This window comes from Trichosurus vulpecula, chromosome 8 (genome assembly GCF_011100635.1).
Source record: "Trichosurus vulpecula isolate mTriVul1 chromosome 8, mTriVul1.pri, whole genome shotgun sequence".
Classification (NCBI taxonomy): domain Eukaryota; kingdom Metazoa; phylum Chordata; class Mammalia; order Diprotodontia; family Phalangeridae; genus Trichosurus; species Trichosurus vulpecula.
In genome coordinates this window covers 149236206-149254836 of record NC_050580.1, presented here as the reverse complement: position 1 = coordinate 149254836, position 18631 = coordinate 149236206, and the positions used below count along the sequence as shown (strand labels likewise).

At 38.2% G+C, this 18631-nt stretch overlaps 1 protein-coding gene across 1 annotated transcript in view; it reads right to left on the bottom strand.

The window, feature by feature from the left end:
• Positions 1-18631, bottom strand: part of ZNF609 (zinc finger protein 609) — a 218343-nt gene that overhangs the window by 11512 nt on the left and 188200 nt on the right. The window contains exon 4 of the mRNA XM_036734557.1: positions 3087-3174. Within this exon, the coding sequence (XP_036590452.1) occupies positions 3087-3174 (88 nt within the window). The remainder of the gene's footprint in view (positions 1-3086; positions 3175-18631) is intronic.

Sequence of the window (18631 nt, the reverse complement as noted above, 5' to 3'; positions counted from 1 at the left end):
TTGGTTTGCTTTTCCAACAGGGTAGCTTCTGGAGAGTGCCACTATGACCTTTCTTCCCAGATTCAAAAGAATAGGAAGTCTGTGTCCTGTTACTGTTTATAGCTCTAACAGTTTGTTTTTTTTTTTTTTTTTTTTGAAATTGCTTAATTTGCTGCCTGGATTCAGTCTATCTGCTGAACTGATAGTCAGTCTATGAGTAGCTTCCAATATCCAGGCCTCAAAAGAGCATACAGCATTGTCTAATTTCTCTGACAGCTGGGAAGGGCTATCAAAGCTGTCCCATCATGGGCTGAAGAAACCTTTCAAAACAGTTCCCTTTGGGGAATATTATTGCATATTCTATAGAACAGGGTATTTTCCTGATCCCTTAGTTTTTTACCTAAACAGGGCACCAACATCAAGGAACAGGTTAGAAGGTACCTTCTGCTGAAATAGGACTCAAGGAGGCTAAATGACCACTATCAGATGCTGGGGGAATATGAGAGGCACTGCATTAAAAGTCTATGGCTCCCTCTGTGCTGCCCCAATAAGCTGGGAGAGAGAGTCTACATCTCACCGAATGACTCATGCTGGGCCATGTGGAAGAAACCTATCATCAGTGAACGTTATTCAAGTCGTATTTACTACACTCTATACTACACATTATATAATAAGACTAGTCACCCTGAAAAAGTGTAGGGATAAAAACTCACCAGCATCATTTAGCAAAAGATTTTGATAATATTTCTCTGGCTTCTCATTCTTGAAAATTTAAAAATCTCATCTACTTAGTTTTGAAATGGTTGCTGAATGGTCTGTTGTTGGTTGTGATGTCTGTGATGTCTTTAAGCTGTCAGAGCATTTGGTTTCTTTTCAATTCAATTAAATTCAGCGTGCATTTATTAAGGATCTATGTGTACTGCACTAGGGATACCAAAGATAAAATGAAAACAGCTCTTGCCTTCAAGGAGTGTACATTCTACCACAGGGCATAACATTATTTTTTAATCATAATATCATACCACTTTTCTTCCTTTATGTTTGCTTCAGGGAATACATATTAAATTCTAAAATGCAACATGTAGACTTATTCCCGTGGATGAACCATTCCTTTTATCCACCATGAAACAGGGGAGGTAGCCAACCTCCTCTGCCTGAAGACTATGATAAAAAAAGAAATGGAATCTCAATAAACAGTGAAAGTTAAACATCTGTGTGTATGATCTGCACTGCTGCCTAGTCACCAGATGGATATGAGAAGCTAGGCTTATAGGCTACAGAGAAAATAGGCTGCATAAAGGTCACAAAGAACAAGGTACAGAAGTGGGCAAAGATCTTGCTATCTGCCCAGCTCCAGTCCTCACAGAGGCACACTTAACTTTCTTTTTTTTTTTTTAAATTCAATTTTGTTTTCAAACCTGAATTTTCTCTCTCCCACATCACTACCCACTCCATGACAAGGAAAAACAAAACTCATTACAAACATGTATAGTCAAACAAAACAAATGCTCACATTATCTATGTTTAAAAAAAAAAAAGCCTCAACCTGTGTTCTGAGTCTATTACCTACCTTCCTACCTGAAGGCAGGTGATATGTTTCATCACGAGTCCTCTGGAATGGTGGTTGGTCATTGTGCTGATCAGTTAAAAATCTTTCAAAGTTGTTTGTTTTTACAATATTGCTGTTATTATATAAACTGTTCTCCAGGTTCTGTTCACTTCACTCTTTATTAGTTCATATCGGTCTTCTCAGGTTTCTCTGAAACTATGCCCCCTCCATCACTTTTTACAGTGCAGTAATAGTATCCCATCACATTCCTATGCCATAACTTATTCAACCATTCCTCAACTGCCAGGCATCCTCTCAGTCTACAATTCTTCGCCCCTATGAAAACATACGCTATAAATATGTTTTGTACAGCTAGGTCCTTTTCTTTCTTCCTTTGATCACTTTGGGATACAAACCTAGTAATACTATTTTGGGGTTAAAGGGTATGTACAGTTTAATAGCTTTTTGGGCACAATTCTCATTTGCTTTTCAGAACAGCTAGATCAGTTCACAGGTCCAACAATATATTAATATACCGGTTTCCCCATAGACCCTCCAGCATTTGTCATTTTCCTTTTTTGTCAACTTTGGCATTCTGATGGGCATGAGGTGATACCTCAGAACTGTTTTAAGTTGTTATTCTCTAATTATTAGTAACTTAGAGGATTTTTTCATATAGTTATTGATAGTTTGGATTACTCTTCTCTGAAAACTGCCTATTCAGATGTTTTGAATATTTACTATTTGTGGAATGGAATATAGTTCTTACTCTTATAAACTGACTCAGTTCCCTAAATATCTTAAAAATGAGAATCTTTTTAGAGAAACTTGCAGCAAAGACTCTCTCTTCCCCCATTTCCTGTCTCTAGTGTGAGCTACCGTGGTTCTGTTTCTGCGAAGGGAAACTTTTAAATTTTACTTAATCAAAATTGACCATTTTACTTGTGAACGTCTCTATTATTTGATGATCTGAAAGGTAATTTCTTCCACATTCCTCTATTTTGCTTATTATGATAACCTCCTTATATCTAAATCATGTATCTATTTGGACCGTATCTTGGTGTGAGATATCCGTTCTATAACTAGTTTCTGCCAGACTACTTTCTAGTTCTCCCAGTAATTTTTGTTGAATAGTGAGTTTTTGCCCCAATAGCTGAGATCTTTGGGTTTATCAAGTATTAGGCTACTGTATCATTTGCTTCTGTATTTTGTATACCTGTTCCACTAATTAACCTCTCTATTTCTTATCTAGTACACAAATGACTTGATGATTATATTATGGCTTTATAGATGAGTTTAAGACCTGGTACTACTAATCACCCTGCAACCTTCCCACTTTTCCTCCCCATTCATTCTTAACATCTTTTGTCCAGATGAATTTTATTATTTTTTTAAGCTCTATAAAGTAATTCTTTGGCAGTTTGACTGATATATCACTGAATAAGATTAATGGGCTTGGCCTACTCCTAAGCAATTTATATTTCTCTATTTAGATCTCTCTTCATTTGTATAAATGAGGCTCGATTTTCACTAAAAAGCTAAAAAAAAGAGTGCTCACCTGGGAGGTGCCCAATCATGACGTGTGCAATCAAGAAGGGTGCCTACATAGGTTTTGTTCCTCCATGTCACATTCACCACCAACATGCCTGGAATACAAAGACGACTTAGACACAGATGTTGACATCAAACCTCCAACTACAGGGGGAATGAGATCTGTCTCAGTAGCATCCTGGATTGTGAGAACTCATATAGTGGGCCATGGTTATTTAAGGCTGGTATGGAGCTAGCTGTAACGACACTGGGGCTTTTGATAGATACTTAGAAGAAACACAGATTTCTTCATTCTGGAAAACACTCTGGAAAGCATATGGGCTAAATGAAGGCAAAGTCTTTAGCTGAAGAGAAAAGCATGGGATAATGAACTTAAGAGTCAGAGGAGCTGAGTTTGAGTTCCAGTTCTGATATTTATTAGCTGTGTAACCCAAGGCAAGCTATCCTCCCAGAACATCAATTTCCACATCTGCAAAAAGGGATAAAAATACCCTGTACCTGTTTTAGGGTGGCTGTGAGGGCCAAATGAGATAGTGTATTGTGAAAGCTCACTTCCTCTAGGCAAAGACACTGAACATTGAAACTTGTTATTCTGAATACAGAATTGGGCTTTAGCTTGTTTTGTTTTTATTTTTTTTTCTTGCCACTGTCTCAGAATGTTCTATTAAGACTCAGTGCCTCAAAGCCCTATTTGCAAAACTAGAGAGGAGAGTAGTCCCTATGCTAATTTTCTCTTTAATACAGAATTGTCTAAACCGGGAGGAAGTCTAGAAAGCACTTTGTGGAAGTGAATAGAACTCAAGAGAACAAACACAAAGATCCCTTTTTACAGGTGAGGGGTATGGAAGACAGAGAAATGGACCAATAAGACTCTAGATCAGCAAGCAGGACACATCCCTTTAATAATAGAGTCATGTCACTAGCAAAGGATGCATGTAAGTCTAGTTCTTTCTCGGACAAGTATAGGACAAGGAATTCAAGAAAACATTGTTTTAACAGGAAGCCTCAATCACTAATGACACTAGAGTGGGATAGAATTTTGGCTTCATCACTAGATAATCACCTCTTTTTATAGGTACCTAAAACCTTCACCCCAGATGCAACAGGGGCTCTAAAATGAGTAGCCAGGAAGCATAATCAGGTTGAAAGAGAAGTTCTTGTGCCAAAGGGACTAAAATAGTAGTCTCTTTTTCTCAGGTCTCTTTGAGCACACCACATTCCCCCAAGAAAGCAATTACACTAAATTATTTCTAGCCATTAGCAGAGTGAACTCAAGTGGATGTTTCCTCCCAGAGATGGGATGCTCTGATTACTGCATAACTAATTTGACTAGGAGCAAAGTCCATTGAGTTGAATATATTTATCTAAGCAAGGTAAGACTCAAAGATAGGCATCTCATTTACAAGGGCAGTCTAGTGCAACTGCAAAGAGAACAGGCACACAATTAGAAGATGAATGTGACTCTCAGCCCTGAAACAGCTGGGAGTGAACACATGTTTACAAATCTGGGTGTTTCTCCTAGTGTAATCTGCAAACCAGAGAAATAATGAATGAGTGGAAAAGGAGATCAGGCCACGGAGCTGATGGGGGGAAAACCTAATGTGGACAGACAGGTTTGGGTGGCCTGTTTAAATGTCAAAGCACACAACTCTTCCCCTCCCCCCTATTGTAAATCTCTCCGAAGGGCCCTGAGTCCAGGCAACAAGGAGAAGTACGGAAAGAAAAAAAGATCAGAAAATGACACTGGACAGATACTGTTTCTGTCAGAAGATGACTGAAGAGTAGCAAGGTTAGTTTAAACAGAGGAAAATAGGCTCACATTTTGAAATGCCTCCTGTTACAAACGGCTCTCACACCATAAATCTGTTCAAGGACAAGAATAATGGTAAAACAATAAATGATAAATAATACTTTGTATTTCGCTATGCAGTTATTCTCATAATCACTAAGGACCTTCCAGACACGATCTTATTAACCATCATTTTGTTTCAGAGTGGTGAACATTCTGCCTCCTTAACAGAGAGTAACCCTGAGGCATAGGAAGAGGAAGTGACTTGTGGGAAGGCAGTCAATGGCTTCTGCTAAGTCTTAAGAAATATTCATCTCAGCAATGAAAGATCCAAGCTAAATACATTTCTTTAGCATACAGCAGCAATACTTCAGGAGTCTTGGTGCTTCTGTTACCCCTTTCTGAGGGACCTAATTCTCTCACGCTTTGTTTCATCTCTTAGCACTCTAGCAAATCTTGTCCTCAGGAAATGATGGGAAAGATGTATTCATGGAACAAAAGTTTATACTGAGGGGTAGGGAGAGATGGTAGTACAGAAGATACCTCAGAAATCCCTCCTTCCCACTGCTTAGCAATAAAGTTCTTCACAGGAAGCTTCTCTCTAGAGCCAAATCTCCTAATCAATTAATCAACATGCACTATGTGCTGGGAATAGATACACGTGTAAGGATGCAAAAGCATATTTTATACACTTATCATTATCATGTGGGAATGAGATATATTCAGTGTGAATGAATTTTCTACATAACTGAAGCTTTCACCCCTTTAATATACAAAGTTAAATGGAATGCCACTGACTTAGTTTATATATGATACCCATTACAGGTGGATAACGAGCTGGGTGAAGAATTGAACAGGAGGAAGAAAGTGGTCTGGATGACATTTCTTTAGAAAGTGTCTATCACTTTCAGTGATATGAAGCTTTTCTTTGACACAAATCCCTTTTTTTTTTAAACAAGTATTTTCCCAGTCATACTATATAGCTGCCAATCATGGGGACATTGTGATCTCCAATTTTTTTTTTTTTAAACCCAGGCTTCTCAAAGGGAATGGAGCGATGGATGATAGGATAGGCATAGCTTCTTACTACATACTACTACTGATGACTTGGGTAAAAGAAGTGGTATAAGAGATCTTCCAGAAAATGTACAATGGGCAAAGTTAGGCTAGTTATATATATTAAAGAGGCAAAGGATAACACATGAACAGCCTTGACACCCATAACATTATTAGCGTTCCAGAGAAAGACCCTGCCCAAATCTTTTAATGAAAGACTCAGGGAGGAAATACAAGAATCCATCAATAGAATGGAAAGGATATGGATGAACTGAGATCTTCATAGTGGAAGGAGTACCCAAGGCTATGAGTTAACAGATTCAATGAAGTATTAGCACACTCCTTTTTAAGTGCCAAAACCTAAAAATTCACCCACTTTGGGTACATTTTTCTAAAAAGTATTAAATGTTTTCCTGTCAAGAAGACAGGAAGAAAAAAAAAGAATACAAACAATCCCCACCTTAAAAGCCTGTTAAAGCTTAAAACTGTAGGAAGACTCTTGGGATACTCAGTATAGAAGGGGAGTCATTATTAGTTCATCAACTCAATAAAACAAAGTTATAAAGAATGGTTTTAGGTGTAGTAGAAATATATTTATCCTTAGAGTTGAGTTGGCTTTTGTGGACTGGCATGAGAAACTAGCTACTATTTATAATACTTTACATGGGAAATTACAGTCTGAGGCTCTAAATAAAGGACTTAATATTTATTTTTTCCTTAAAAACTCAGGGTCTGTTAGTGTACTGAACTGTAATGCCTTTAGGGACTAATGAGGTCAGTTGTGCCATTTCCTATCATACTATATGGCCCCGTGGCTATATGCTTAAAAAAAAATAAAAACTTGCATTTTTCTCAATTTTTTTTCAGTTAAACATTTATTTTCATGCTTATCCAACCTGCGATGAAAAACAGAAACCCTGAAATAAATGCTATATTGTGCTTGTTTTTTATAATTTTTATGTCTGAGGTCAGCTATAACCTTTTGTCATTTTGTCTCTTAGCATTACTTTATCATTCCTCAATATACTGTTTTTAATCTATAATGCCTAAGAAGCTAGAGAAATGAGAATACAAACCAAATACAAAATAAAAATATCAAGAAGGCTTCATTTTCAGGCTCTGTAGCCTCTCCTGATTGATTTCATGGCCCCATTAAGTACATAATCCCTCCCAATATCAGTTGTTTATCCCAAAGTCAACGTTGGGAACACCTGTATGTAGGTAAAGGACTCAGTTACCCTAAGCACTAAGCTCTGGGAGACTGCCCACAATTTCATTTTGTCAGCAACTATAAGGCTGGCAGTTTAGATACTATGCATCAGAAGTGTGGAAAGAACCAATGACTTTTTTTTATTCCTTACATGGGATCAAACCTCAATACAAAATGAAGGTATTCTGGTAAAGAACTGGGCTGATGCCTATAAAATGCAACGGAAAACCTAAAGTGGCTGGCATCTGGTAAAAGGGGAGATATAAAAAAGTCACAAAAGCCCTTTGCCTTATTATAAGTCATTCAACCTAAGCTACTGGGGGCCTTCTCCATGCTGAGGACTAGAAAGCTGGAGACTAGCCAAGTCTACTGCTGCTAATGGATGGCGTTCTGGGCAACGTCCTGCCTTGTTGGAACCCCAAATTCTGAGTACTCTGGGTACTAGCAAAAAGCTTCATGCAGGTTGATTTAGGAATAACTGTGGGTTGGTGAAACAGTAAGGCAATAAACACAACATCAACGATAAGCATGAATAGGCCTCTGGATTGCAAAGTATGAGAGACTCTCCATAAAGAAGGTAAAAGGAGTATAACATTAATTCAGACACCAGAAAACCATATTCCATAACCAAACGCTCAGTTCCCACAGCTAGTCAGCCCACTTTATCATAACAGAAAGGAACTTAAAACACCATATCACAGCCTGGAAACTCGCCATCCCAAAACCCTCTGACCTGCTGGGGTCTTCCCTAAAACAAACTCATAGTATATCCAAGTCAGCCTGTTCAGCTCTAACAATCATGAGGGCAGCCCTTAGCAGCTACCAGCAGCCATATTGTTTCTCTCTCTCTCTCTCTCTCTCTCTCAGCACTTTCTGTGACATAACTTCCTTTTTTCCCTGTCAGGAAGCTCCTCCTACCACATGTGTCTTAGGCTTCTGTGACATAAGCAGGTCACATGGCCTATTAATGAGTGGGAAAGATCTTCAAATCAAAATGGCTAATACATTTGGTAATGGAAGAGGAAGCAGGGCTGTCTTTGTAAGTCATCTGGCTGAGAAATCCATCAAATTTCTTATTTAAAAATCTAGCTTGGTGGCCTAGCCATACCAGATATTAAACTGTACTACAGAGCAGCAGTCATCAAAACTACCTGGTACTGGCTAAGAAACAGAGGTGTGGATCAGTGGAAGAGGATAGGAATACAAGATGGAGAAGTCAACAACTATAGCAATCTACTCTTTGATAAACCCAAAGAGGCCTGCTTCTGGGCTAATAATTCACTATTTCACAAAAACTGTTGGGAAAATTGGAAAATGGTAGGACAGAAACTGGGCATAGACCAATATCTTACACCATATACCAAAATAAAGTCAAAATGGGTTCATGATTTAGGAGTAAAGGCTGATACTATAAGTAATTTGGGAGAGCAAGGAATAGTTTACTTATCAGATTTATGGAAAAGAAAAGAATTCATGACCCAACAAGAGATAGAGAGCATTACAAAATGCAAAATGGGTAATTTTGATTATGTTAAATTGAAATGTTTTTGTACCAAAAAAGCCAATGCAACAAAAATTAGGAGGGAAGCAGAAAATTGGGAGAAAATCTTTACAACTAGTATCTCTGATAAAGGCCTCATTTCTAAAATATACAGGGAACTGAGCCAAATTTATAGGAATACAAGCCATTCCCCAATTGAGAAATGGTCAAAGGATATGAACAGGCAGTTTTCAGAGGAAGAAATTAAAGCTACCTATAGGCATATGAAAAAATGCTCTAAATCACTACTAATTAGAGAAATGCAAATCAAAACAACTCTTAGGTACCACATCTCTCCTATCAGATTGGCTAAAATAATAAAACAGGAGGATGATAAATGCTGGAGAGGATGTGGGAAAATTGGAACATTGTTACATTGCCGGTGGAGTTGTGAACTGATCCAGCCATTTTGGAGAGCAATTTGGAACTATGCCCAAAGGGCTATAAATATGTTCATACCCTTTGACCCAGCAATACCACTTCTAGGGTTGTATTCCAAAGAAATCACACAAGCGGGAAAAGGACCCATATGTACAAGGATATTTATAGCGGATCTTTTCGTGTTGCCAAGAATTGGAAATCAGAGATGCACATCAACTGGGGAATGGCTGAACAAGCTGTGGTATACGAAGGTAATGGAATACTATTGTGCCATAAGAAATGGGGATGAGGGGCAGCTAGGTGGCGCAGTGATTAGAGCACCGGCCCTGGAGTCAGGAGGACCTGAGTTCAAATCCGGCCTCAGACACTTGACACATGTACTACCTGTGTGACCTTGGGCAAGCCACTTAACCCCAATTGCCCTGCCAAAAAAAACAACACAAACAAACAAACAAAAAAAGAAAAGAAAGAAAAAAAAAAAAAAAAGAAATGGGGATGATACGGACTTCATAACAACCTGGAAAAACCTACACGACATAATGCTGAGTGAGCGGAGCAGAGCCAGGAGAACGTTGTGCACAGCCACAGATATATGGATTCCATGAGGACCAACCCTGACAGACTTCGCTCTTCACAGCAACATAAGGTGCGAGGACAACTCCAAAGGACTCACGATGGAGAATGCTATCTACATCCAGAGAAAGAACTATGAAGTTTGAATGCAGATTGAGGCGCACTACATGCTCGCCTTTTTTTCTTCTCTTTTGTTTTTGTTTTTGGGTTGGTTTTTTGGGGGGTTTTTTTTTTTTTGGTTCTGTTTCTTCTTTCTCATTATTCATTCCATTGGTCGTAATTCTTCTCCACAACTTGACTAGTGTATAAATTAATTCAATGAGAAGTCATTCGTGGTAGTTATATGAGATTCCATGCCGTCTTGGGGAGGGAGGGGAGAAAATCTGGAACTCAAAATTATGTAGAACCGTCTGTTGTAAACTAAAAATAAAAATAAATATTAAAAAAAATCTAGCTTGGATTTATCTATTCTCTAGCCTTATTGCCACTATCCAGATTCTTAATAATTAACTTTTGGGCTGCTGTAATAGCCTTCAAATAGTCTCTCTAGTGCTCATCCCTTCCTCCCAAACATACTGATAGCATAAATGTGCCTAAAACACTATTTTCACAATTAGTCAACAAGCATTTTTTGAACCTAACACTAGATTCAATATTGTGAAGGATACAACAGAAGCGTTATTCTCTGTCAGCTTTTAATAGACTACACTGTATTAGAAACAAAAATTATACAGAATACTTGATAAAAGATTGTATATGATTTAAGGGTTATAAGTTCTTTAGTAGGTCAGAGAAGAGTAAGGATCAGAATTGTCAGAAAATCAAGATGGATAGGAGACTTGGGCTGAACCCTTAAGTACTGTTAAGATTTAGAGGTCAATGGAAAGGGGAAAAGTATTTTTAATGGAGGAAATAGCAAGATTATTTAACTGATAATGAGAAAACCACCACTGTGACTAGATAGAAGTAGGTTGTGAAGAGTTGTAGCAAATAAGGTTCAATACGTACAATGAGAACAGATAGAAGAGGACCCTGAAAGGCAGGAAGAGGGTTTAGATTAACTGTAGTAACAAGGAGCTACTGAAGATTTCTGAATAAAGGAATGAATATTATAACTAATTAATAGTTAAGGTTATCAAGTTACTTCCTTAAGAACTTAAAATTGATGCCTCAAAAAAACACCCTAAAAAACTAAAACCCACCTAACCAACTTGTGATCTTTTTTTTGTGGGGGGAAGGCCAATTGGGGTTAAGTGACTTGCCCAAGGTCACACAGCTAGTAAGGTGTGAAGTGTCTGAGCCTGGATTTGAATTCAAGTCCTCCTGACTTCAGGGCCAGTGCTCTACTCACTGTGCCACCTAGCTGCCCCTAACTAGTGAGCTTCTTGAGGATGGAGATGTACCCTTCCTTTGTATCCCTCCATAAGGCAGAGCAGTGCTAAACATATAATAGGAATACAACTGAAATGAGTCACAGGTGTTAAAGGGAGGGTATTTTCCCTTGGATGGCAGAAACACAATCCTTTCTGTGGGAATAATATTTGCTACAAACTTCCCTAATTATGGGTGGTTAAGCAGCTATATTAGATACAAGAGACAGGCTGTTGAAACACACTGCCTTTTGGAAGGCACATCTTCTTACATAAAGAGGTTATTTTATTGTTGTGTTCCATCTTTATGCAGATGACTTCCAAATCATCTAGTCCTTACTTTCCTCATGACCTCCATAAGCAACTACCTATTGCATACCTTCGCCAGGATGTTCCATAGGCACCTCAAACCCAACTTGCCTCTTCCTCCTTCTTCCTCCCCATATTTAATCAGCTGCCAAGTCTTGTTGATTCTACCTTCCCAACATGTCTCTTATCTGACCCCTGCTGATCACTCACACAGCTAACTAGGACCCTAGTTCAGGTCCTCATCACCTCTCACATGGACTATTGCCATTGCCCTCCTAATTGATTCCCCAGGCTATAGTTTCTTTCTTTCCAATCTATTTTCCACCAAGTCAAATTAATATTCCTAAAGCACAGGCATACCCATAACTACGGCACACACAGGCCCCACCCTCCGTCCCATTCAAGAAGCTTTAGTGGCTCCCAAACACCTCTATAGTAAAATACAAACTCCGTTTTGCAGCAATCAAGTCCTTCCCAATCTGGCTTTAACCTCTTTCCCCAGATGGATTTCACATCACTCCCTTCTGTTCCATCCAAACTGGCCCTCTTGCTGTTCCCTGTACATGACATTCTATCTCCTGTCTTTGTGTGGGCTCTTCACTATGCTTGGAATGCCCTTTCCCTCCTAACATCTGCCTCTTGGAATGAATCCCTAGCTACCTACATGACTCAGAAAGAATGACATTTTCTACACAAAAAGCATTTCCTAGTCCTCCTTGTTGATAATGTTTTTGACCGCCCCCTCCTCCCCCGGCAATATCTTTGTATTTAAATTATGATATATTAAGTATAAGGTATGTCTGAGTATTAGGTTATTTATTTCCATTTTCTAGAACGAAAACTTCTTGGAAACAGGTACAGGTTTTTTTGGTCTTTGTTATCTCCAGTGTCTGCTACATAGTAAGTATTTAATAAATGCTTATTCAATTAAACTGAACTGGGGAAGAGAAGAAGGCACTGAAAGCATGCGTATTACAAGAGGTTATCAGCAAGTGAGCCTATATAATGATCAGTACAGTACTAGCTGTTGCTCAACATGTACTTGTTTAATGCAACTGAAGCAGCTAAAAAAAAGAGAAATTTGGTGTAGAATCAGGGTTGTTACTGTGGTATTAATCAATTATTCAACAAATATTTATTGAGCACCACTGCCTCCCTCTCCCACCTCACATTCTCCCAAGTGTCAGCTCCTTAGGGGAAGGGAGTATTTCATTTTTGTCTTTGTATCCTAGCTGCTTTGCACATAGCAGGTACTTAAAATATTTGGCAAATTGTTTGTTGAAGTGTATCCTCTATATGAGAGATGCAACACATATACATTCTCTCTCACTTCCAATTCTCCCCCACCCCCATCACTACTAGGCAATAAAGGATAATTTAAATAAGTGGTACAGACCATAAAAATGCCACACCTCACCAGGTCACTGAATGTGAATGAGTGATAACAGCTTGAATGATTGCTGGGCTACTGTCTTTGAATAGTTCCTAATTTATTAGAAATTTCTACACCTCTATAATTTTACCATAATTCTTTGATATCCTATTTGTAAAGTGGGAGGAGGGGAGAGGGTATTGGAGTAGATGCTGGCATCCTGTGAGTCTGGTCTGTAATTCCAAATGGTACTAGGCAGAAAAAATTATGATGTGAATATAATGGAATATTACTGTGCATTAGAAATGATGAATATAAGGAATTCAAAGAAACATGAGAAGTTTTATGTGAATTCAAGCAGAACGAAATAAGCAGAGTCAAGAGAATAATACATAGAATAATTACAACAATGTAAATGGAAAAAGCACTTAAAAAAAGATAAAACATGAAATAAATGAAAAAACGACAGGTCATAAAGAAAAAAAAATAAAACATTAAGACTCCTCCATGACACAGGGTGAAAGACAATTAATTAGTCAAGAAAATTGTATATGTTGTCAGACATAATCACCGTGTAGATGTTCTTAATTTTTTTGTCACATGAGAGAGGGAAACTTCTACATGATTGTGATGTAAAGAAAAATTATAAGCAATAAGTTATATTTAAGAAAGAAAAAGAAAATCTGTTTCTTTGAACTTAACAGTTAAACTTCCACTATCTGGTCCCAATTGACTTCTCAGCCCTTGACTTTTCCAATCTTCAATCCTCCTGAAACCTATGTTTCACTGGACTACTTCCCTTTTCCCTAAAACATGCCTATGTAATGCCTTATTATGGCTTCCATGTTGAGCGAATGCAACCAAAGGGCAGGTAAACCCAAGAACTCTGGGAACAGTAGTACACCACAGACCACCAACTGCTACCATCTGCCTTCTTTCCCCAGAGCCATCATCTTAGGGGAGCAACCTTTGTGAAGAAACAAATTACTTATTTGCCTCTGCAGGTACTTCCATCTCAGCAAGTAAAGACCCTGAAAAGGAAAATTCTCACCAAGAATCTCCCCAGCATTCTCAGCATCAGAAAGAGATATAGTTTAATCCATTGGAGATACTTGATAAGCTTCATTACTATCACCTCTGCCACTGAACCCTAAGGATCACTGGGCATTTTCCATCTGACATGCAATTCAAATCTCCAGCATGCCATAGATACAAACCTTGGGAGCAGAGCCTGTCTTGCTCTTCTATTTCTTTCCCCAGTGCTTTGCAAAGAGTCAACACTTAAGCAAATGCGTCTTCATTCATTCATGCCTTTGTTCTTGCCAGTATGATACGGAGAAAAGCAAGAATGATCAGTGTAGGACTCCTTCAGGTCAGAGGACCTGGGTGCAGTGCAAGCCCTGCTTTGACACTTCCCACTAACTTGTGAGACTTTAGGCAAGTCAAGTTCTATGGGTTTCAGGTTTTGTTTTTTTCACCCATAAAAGGAAGACAGAAAAGATGAGCTCTAAGGTTCCCTACAGCTTGAAAATGGGTATTTTTCCACTTGAATGCCATTCTCTCTCATTTCTATCTACTGAAATCCTAGCTGTCCCTAGGCCCAGCTCAAGTCTATGAAATTATAGTTCATGAAGAAATCTCAATTGCCAAGTAATTTTTGTTTCCTCTTTATATAAAAAAGTATATTTTTTAAAAGTATATATAAAAGGTGTATATATACTTTTTATATATACTTGTATATACACTTTTCTCCATAACATTTTGTAGTTGGTTGGGTTGTGCATTGCTTCCCTCATTAGACTATAACTCCTTGAGGGCCTAGTTTTTGTCTTATTCATCTTTATAGTCACCAGAGTAACAACTAGCACAGTGCCCTGCATATAGTAGGTGCTCAAAAAATGTTTACTGAATGGAATTAATGAGTGACCCAACAACTTGGTGAGTCTTTACTAACTTAAGAGCCCTTTTTAACAAGCCTTTAGTAACTAGAGAGCCCTGAGAACAAAGTGTAGATTCTAGAATATTGCCAAGAAATCATAATTATAAAACATTAAACACAAATAGCTCTTTGAATCTTCATTAGCAATGCTAATCACTACTAATCATAGATCAGAGAGAAAGGGTTGGGGATGGTATAAGGAAAGGAGGATGGTCTTTAAAGATGACCATTAGTTACTGTTGATCCTCCCAGTAACCAACTATATTGGGCAGCAGGAACCTAATGGAAACCTTGGATTTCTCTCTCTGAAGCCAGAGGAACTCCAACAGATGCACTGCCTGAGAGCTGGTTCCTATCTGCCCACTCTTTATAACCCAGAAGCTGGTTGGGTTCCATGGTACAGCAGTAGAAAACCTAGGCTCTCATGTAAATTTTGGGTACTAAGTATTCCTTCTTGCTGATTTTTTTAAAAACAACTGGTAGAATTTGAGGTGGTTGGGGTAAAGATAAGAATAAGAAGGAAGGACTTAGGAAATGAACAGTCAGCTTCCACATCTTCCCTGACAAAGAAGTATCTGCAGAAATCACAGCATGGATGTCTGGATGACACTCACAAGAACTCCTTACTGGAGGCAGCCCCCTCTTCCAGCTATGTCTTCTCTCATGCTGAAGAGCAGCTGAGTAAAAGCTCACAGTTCCTCTCTGATCCTTATCAGTAGCCACTAACAAATCAACTCTAACTTCCAGGGCTAATCAGGGTTTCCCTCCTAGAAGCATTTTCTAATGAATCTGCATACAAATTAAGGAGCATAACCCCAGAAAGAGTGGTTTTCTCCTTCCTTTGAAAAACTATAGAATCCTACTTCATGTAGTGTTTAGAGCAGGCCTACATATAACTTAACAGATACTACCTTGTACTATACAGTTTTATATATATATGTGTGTGTGTGTGTGTGTGTGTGTGTGTGTGTGTGTGTCTTATTGTCTTAGCAGACTGTATATTCCTAGATAGCAGTGTCTTATATAACCTTCATCAAGAAGTCCTCTCAGAAGCTCCAGCCTTTATAGTCACCAAAGGCAAACCAAAAACCTTTCATAAATCACAGAAGCACAGCTGCCTGCTTTTCAGCCTTCAAGTAAAAAAAAAAAATTGTGAATAACATCTACTTATCTTGATCCAGTTAAAAGTCAACTCTAGGCAAAACTTCAATAATCAAAGTTTGCCTTCAATATCCATCTCTTTCTTTCTGTACACTTCTGTTCATGTAGATGGTGATTCCCTTATTTCAGTCTAAATGGCTTTGGCCTATTGTCTTGGAGCCCCTCTCAAAAAAGAGAAGATCTGGGATCCATCCAAATGTACTTGTTGATGGAACAGGCTTCCTGAAACTCCAGACATTAACTTAATCAGGCATACGTATCTAAAACGTTTAGACACTAAAGATCCTTTTTCTCTCCGTAAAGGAATTTGATAAACCTTTCAGGAAAACCTGCAGGTCAGCGAACTAAACTAAAACTAAAAAAATGACTGGTCCATGGTTTGAATGGTAGAGTGAGGGCAACAAAAGGCCCCTTTCTCTTCTCTGTGAGTTTGGCTAAAATATTCCCTTTTTCCAGGACTTGAAGCTTATCCTGTTTTTAGCATCAGTCCCCTTCACTTCTTCCTATCCTCTATTCCCTGACAACGTACACATCTTAAGACACCTAGCAAAATTTCCCCAACGCCCAACTCCCTGCCTCCTTCCTGTCCCAAGATTGTGTCGTCGTCGTTGTTCTTGGGTTGTTTCAGTCACGTCTGACTCTGTGACCCATTTGGGGTTTTCTTTGCAAAAATATTGGAGTAGTTTGCCATTTCTTTCTCCAGTTCATTTTCTGGATGAGGAAACTGAGACAAACAGGGTTAAGTTACTTGACCAGGGTCACATAGCTAGCATATGAAGCCAGATTTGAACTTAGAAAGACTAGTCTTTCTGACTTCAAGCTCAGCACTTTATCTACTGTGCTATGTACCTGCCCTTCCCTTTTGTGTGCACCTATAAAAAAAAATCTTAGTATTTAACAATTTTTTAGATAGCTACACTCTCCTATTCAATGTCTGACATCATATTATGAACCTCCTGTATTATTTCTACCAATGGTTATAAAGTATCTGATAAGAACATCACTGGAATATGAATATTTATTCATTTGTAGAAATATTATTGTAAATCTTTATTTGTATCTTTCCATAGTACCTAACACAGGAGACATACAATATTTGGTGAATTAATTTGCTGGATAAATAAACCCAATATTAATATAAATGATCAACATGGAAAGGGCACTAGACTTTTGACTTTGCCTGACAGATTGGTAAGAATTACTATTCTGATAAGAATTTGAAGATATCAGTCTCTGCTGTTTTCTGATTCTGATTTACCCTTCATCCCAGAGCCTGTCACCAAATCCTGCATTCATAAGCAAGTTCTCCAGCTCAGCTCAAACTTATCTACATTGTTTTGTGCTAATCATGCCGAACTTCCCAGAAGCATAAAGAAATGTTTACAGTTGTAAAGCTGTTCTTGTAAAAGCAAGTTTGTGACAGTATAGAATTAGTAAGCTTTATTTTGTTTTAGAAAAATCATACTTTGTTAAGATTTGTACCTTGCTTTCCTGAGGTTCCTTTTAAGTAATAGCACCAGTTTTCAATAAGTTTTTGAAAACCTTTAAACATTTCAACCCATAGTGAAATTTGGCACCAGTTCAAATTCTTGGCTTTTAATTACTTGTTGCTAGACAAGATTTGCTGCAAATTTTGTGACAGGCTTTCTTTGTGGATGGGAGAGGGAGAAGACAGTATTTTGAACCTTAATCTCTCCTTCTCATCCTACTTCAACATCATGAAGGCATTTTATCTTGCCAACCACTCTAGCCCTTGTACTTTCTTTTTAAAATTTATTTTCAAGTTTTTATTCTGAATTTAGTACAAAAAAGGGAAAAATTTCTATAAAGTGGAACAAAGAATACTATAACCACAAATCTTTTCTATACCACTTAATTTTTAAAAAGTAAATAATAAATTGCTTTCAAAACTGCTGGGCTTGATTGTGCTTTCTCTCCTCTACATAAAATGTTGCAGTGGTCTTCCTTCCTTCATTACAAATACTCCTACCACTTTCAATTAAAAAACAGAGGGGAAAAAAACAACACCCTTGTAAAAAATAAGCATGATAAAACAAAACAAATACACACCATTTGACAGTTTGACCCCTTATGCACTTAATCATATTGTAATCTGTAGAATAACAACTCATACTTATATGCTTTAAGATGTCCAAGCTGCATTTCTTGAAACAACTCTGTGAAGTAGATATTATTATCCTTATTTTACAAATGAGATTGAGTTACAGGTAAGATGATTTGTTCATGGTCACACAATTATTAAGGATCTGAACAAGGATTTAGACCCAGGGCTTCTGACTCTAAATTCAGAGCTCTTTCTACTCTTTCCCTAGTCTTGTAGTCAGGAACCAACCTTTTCACCTTTTTCTTATCACCACGCAGACGGAGGTCTTTTTGCATGTAGTAAATACTTAATAAGCATTTGCTAAAATGAACACCAGATTTGATAACTCAGCTAATGCTTTAATTCTACTATGCTCTTACTGGAGATAATGAGGGATACCCGTAAGAGGTCTGCTACCTTCTCCCTATCATGCCATCCTTTTCCTACCTTGCATCCTTCCCAATCAGATGCCAGGCTCCCATGCCTGGCTTGTGGCATGGGGTGAAAGGTCACTACACTTAGCCATCCCAGTCATCTGAACTACTTTGCCACATAGGTCCTCACCATTCCCTCCCTTCCACCTTTTGCTCTGAGAACAGTAATTCATGCTTCCAGAAACAGAATTTCAATTGGTCCAGTGCTCCATTCCCCATCCATGTGACTTTATCCTTCCCTACCTCACCCTTAGAAGGGCTGATGTCTTTCCCTGTTAAAATGTAACCTCCTGCAGGGAGATTTCTCTTTTGAA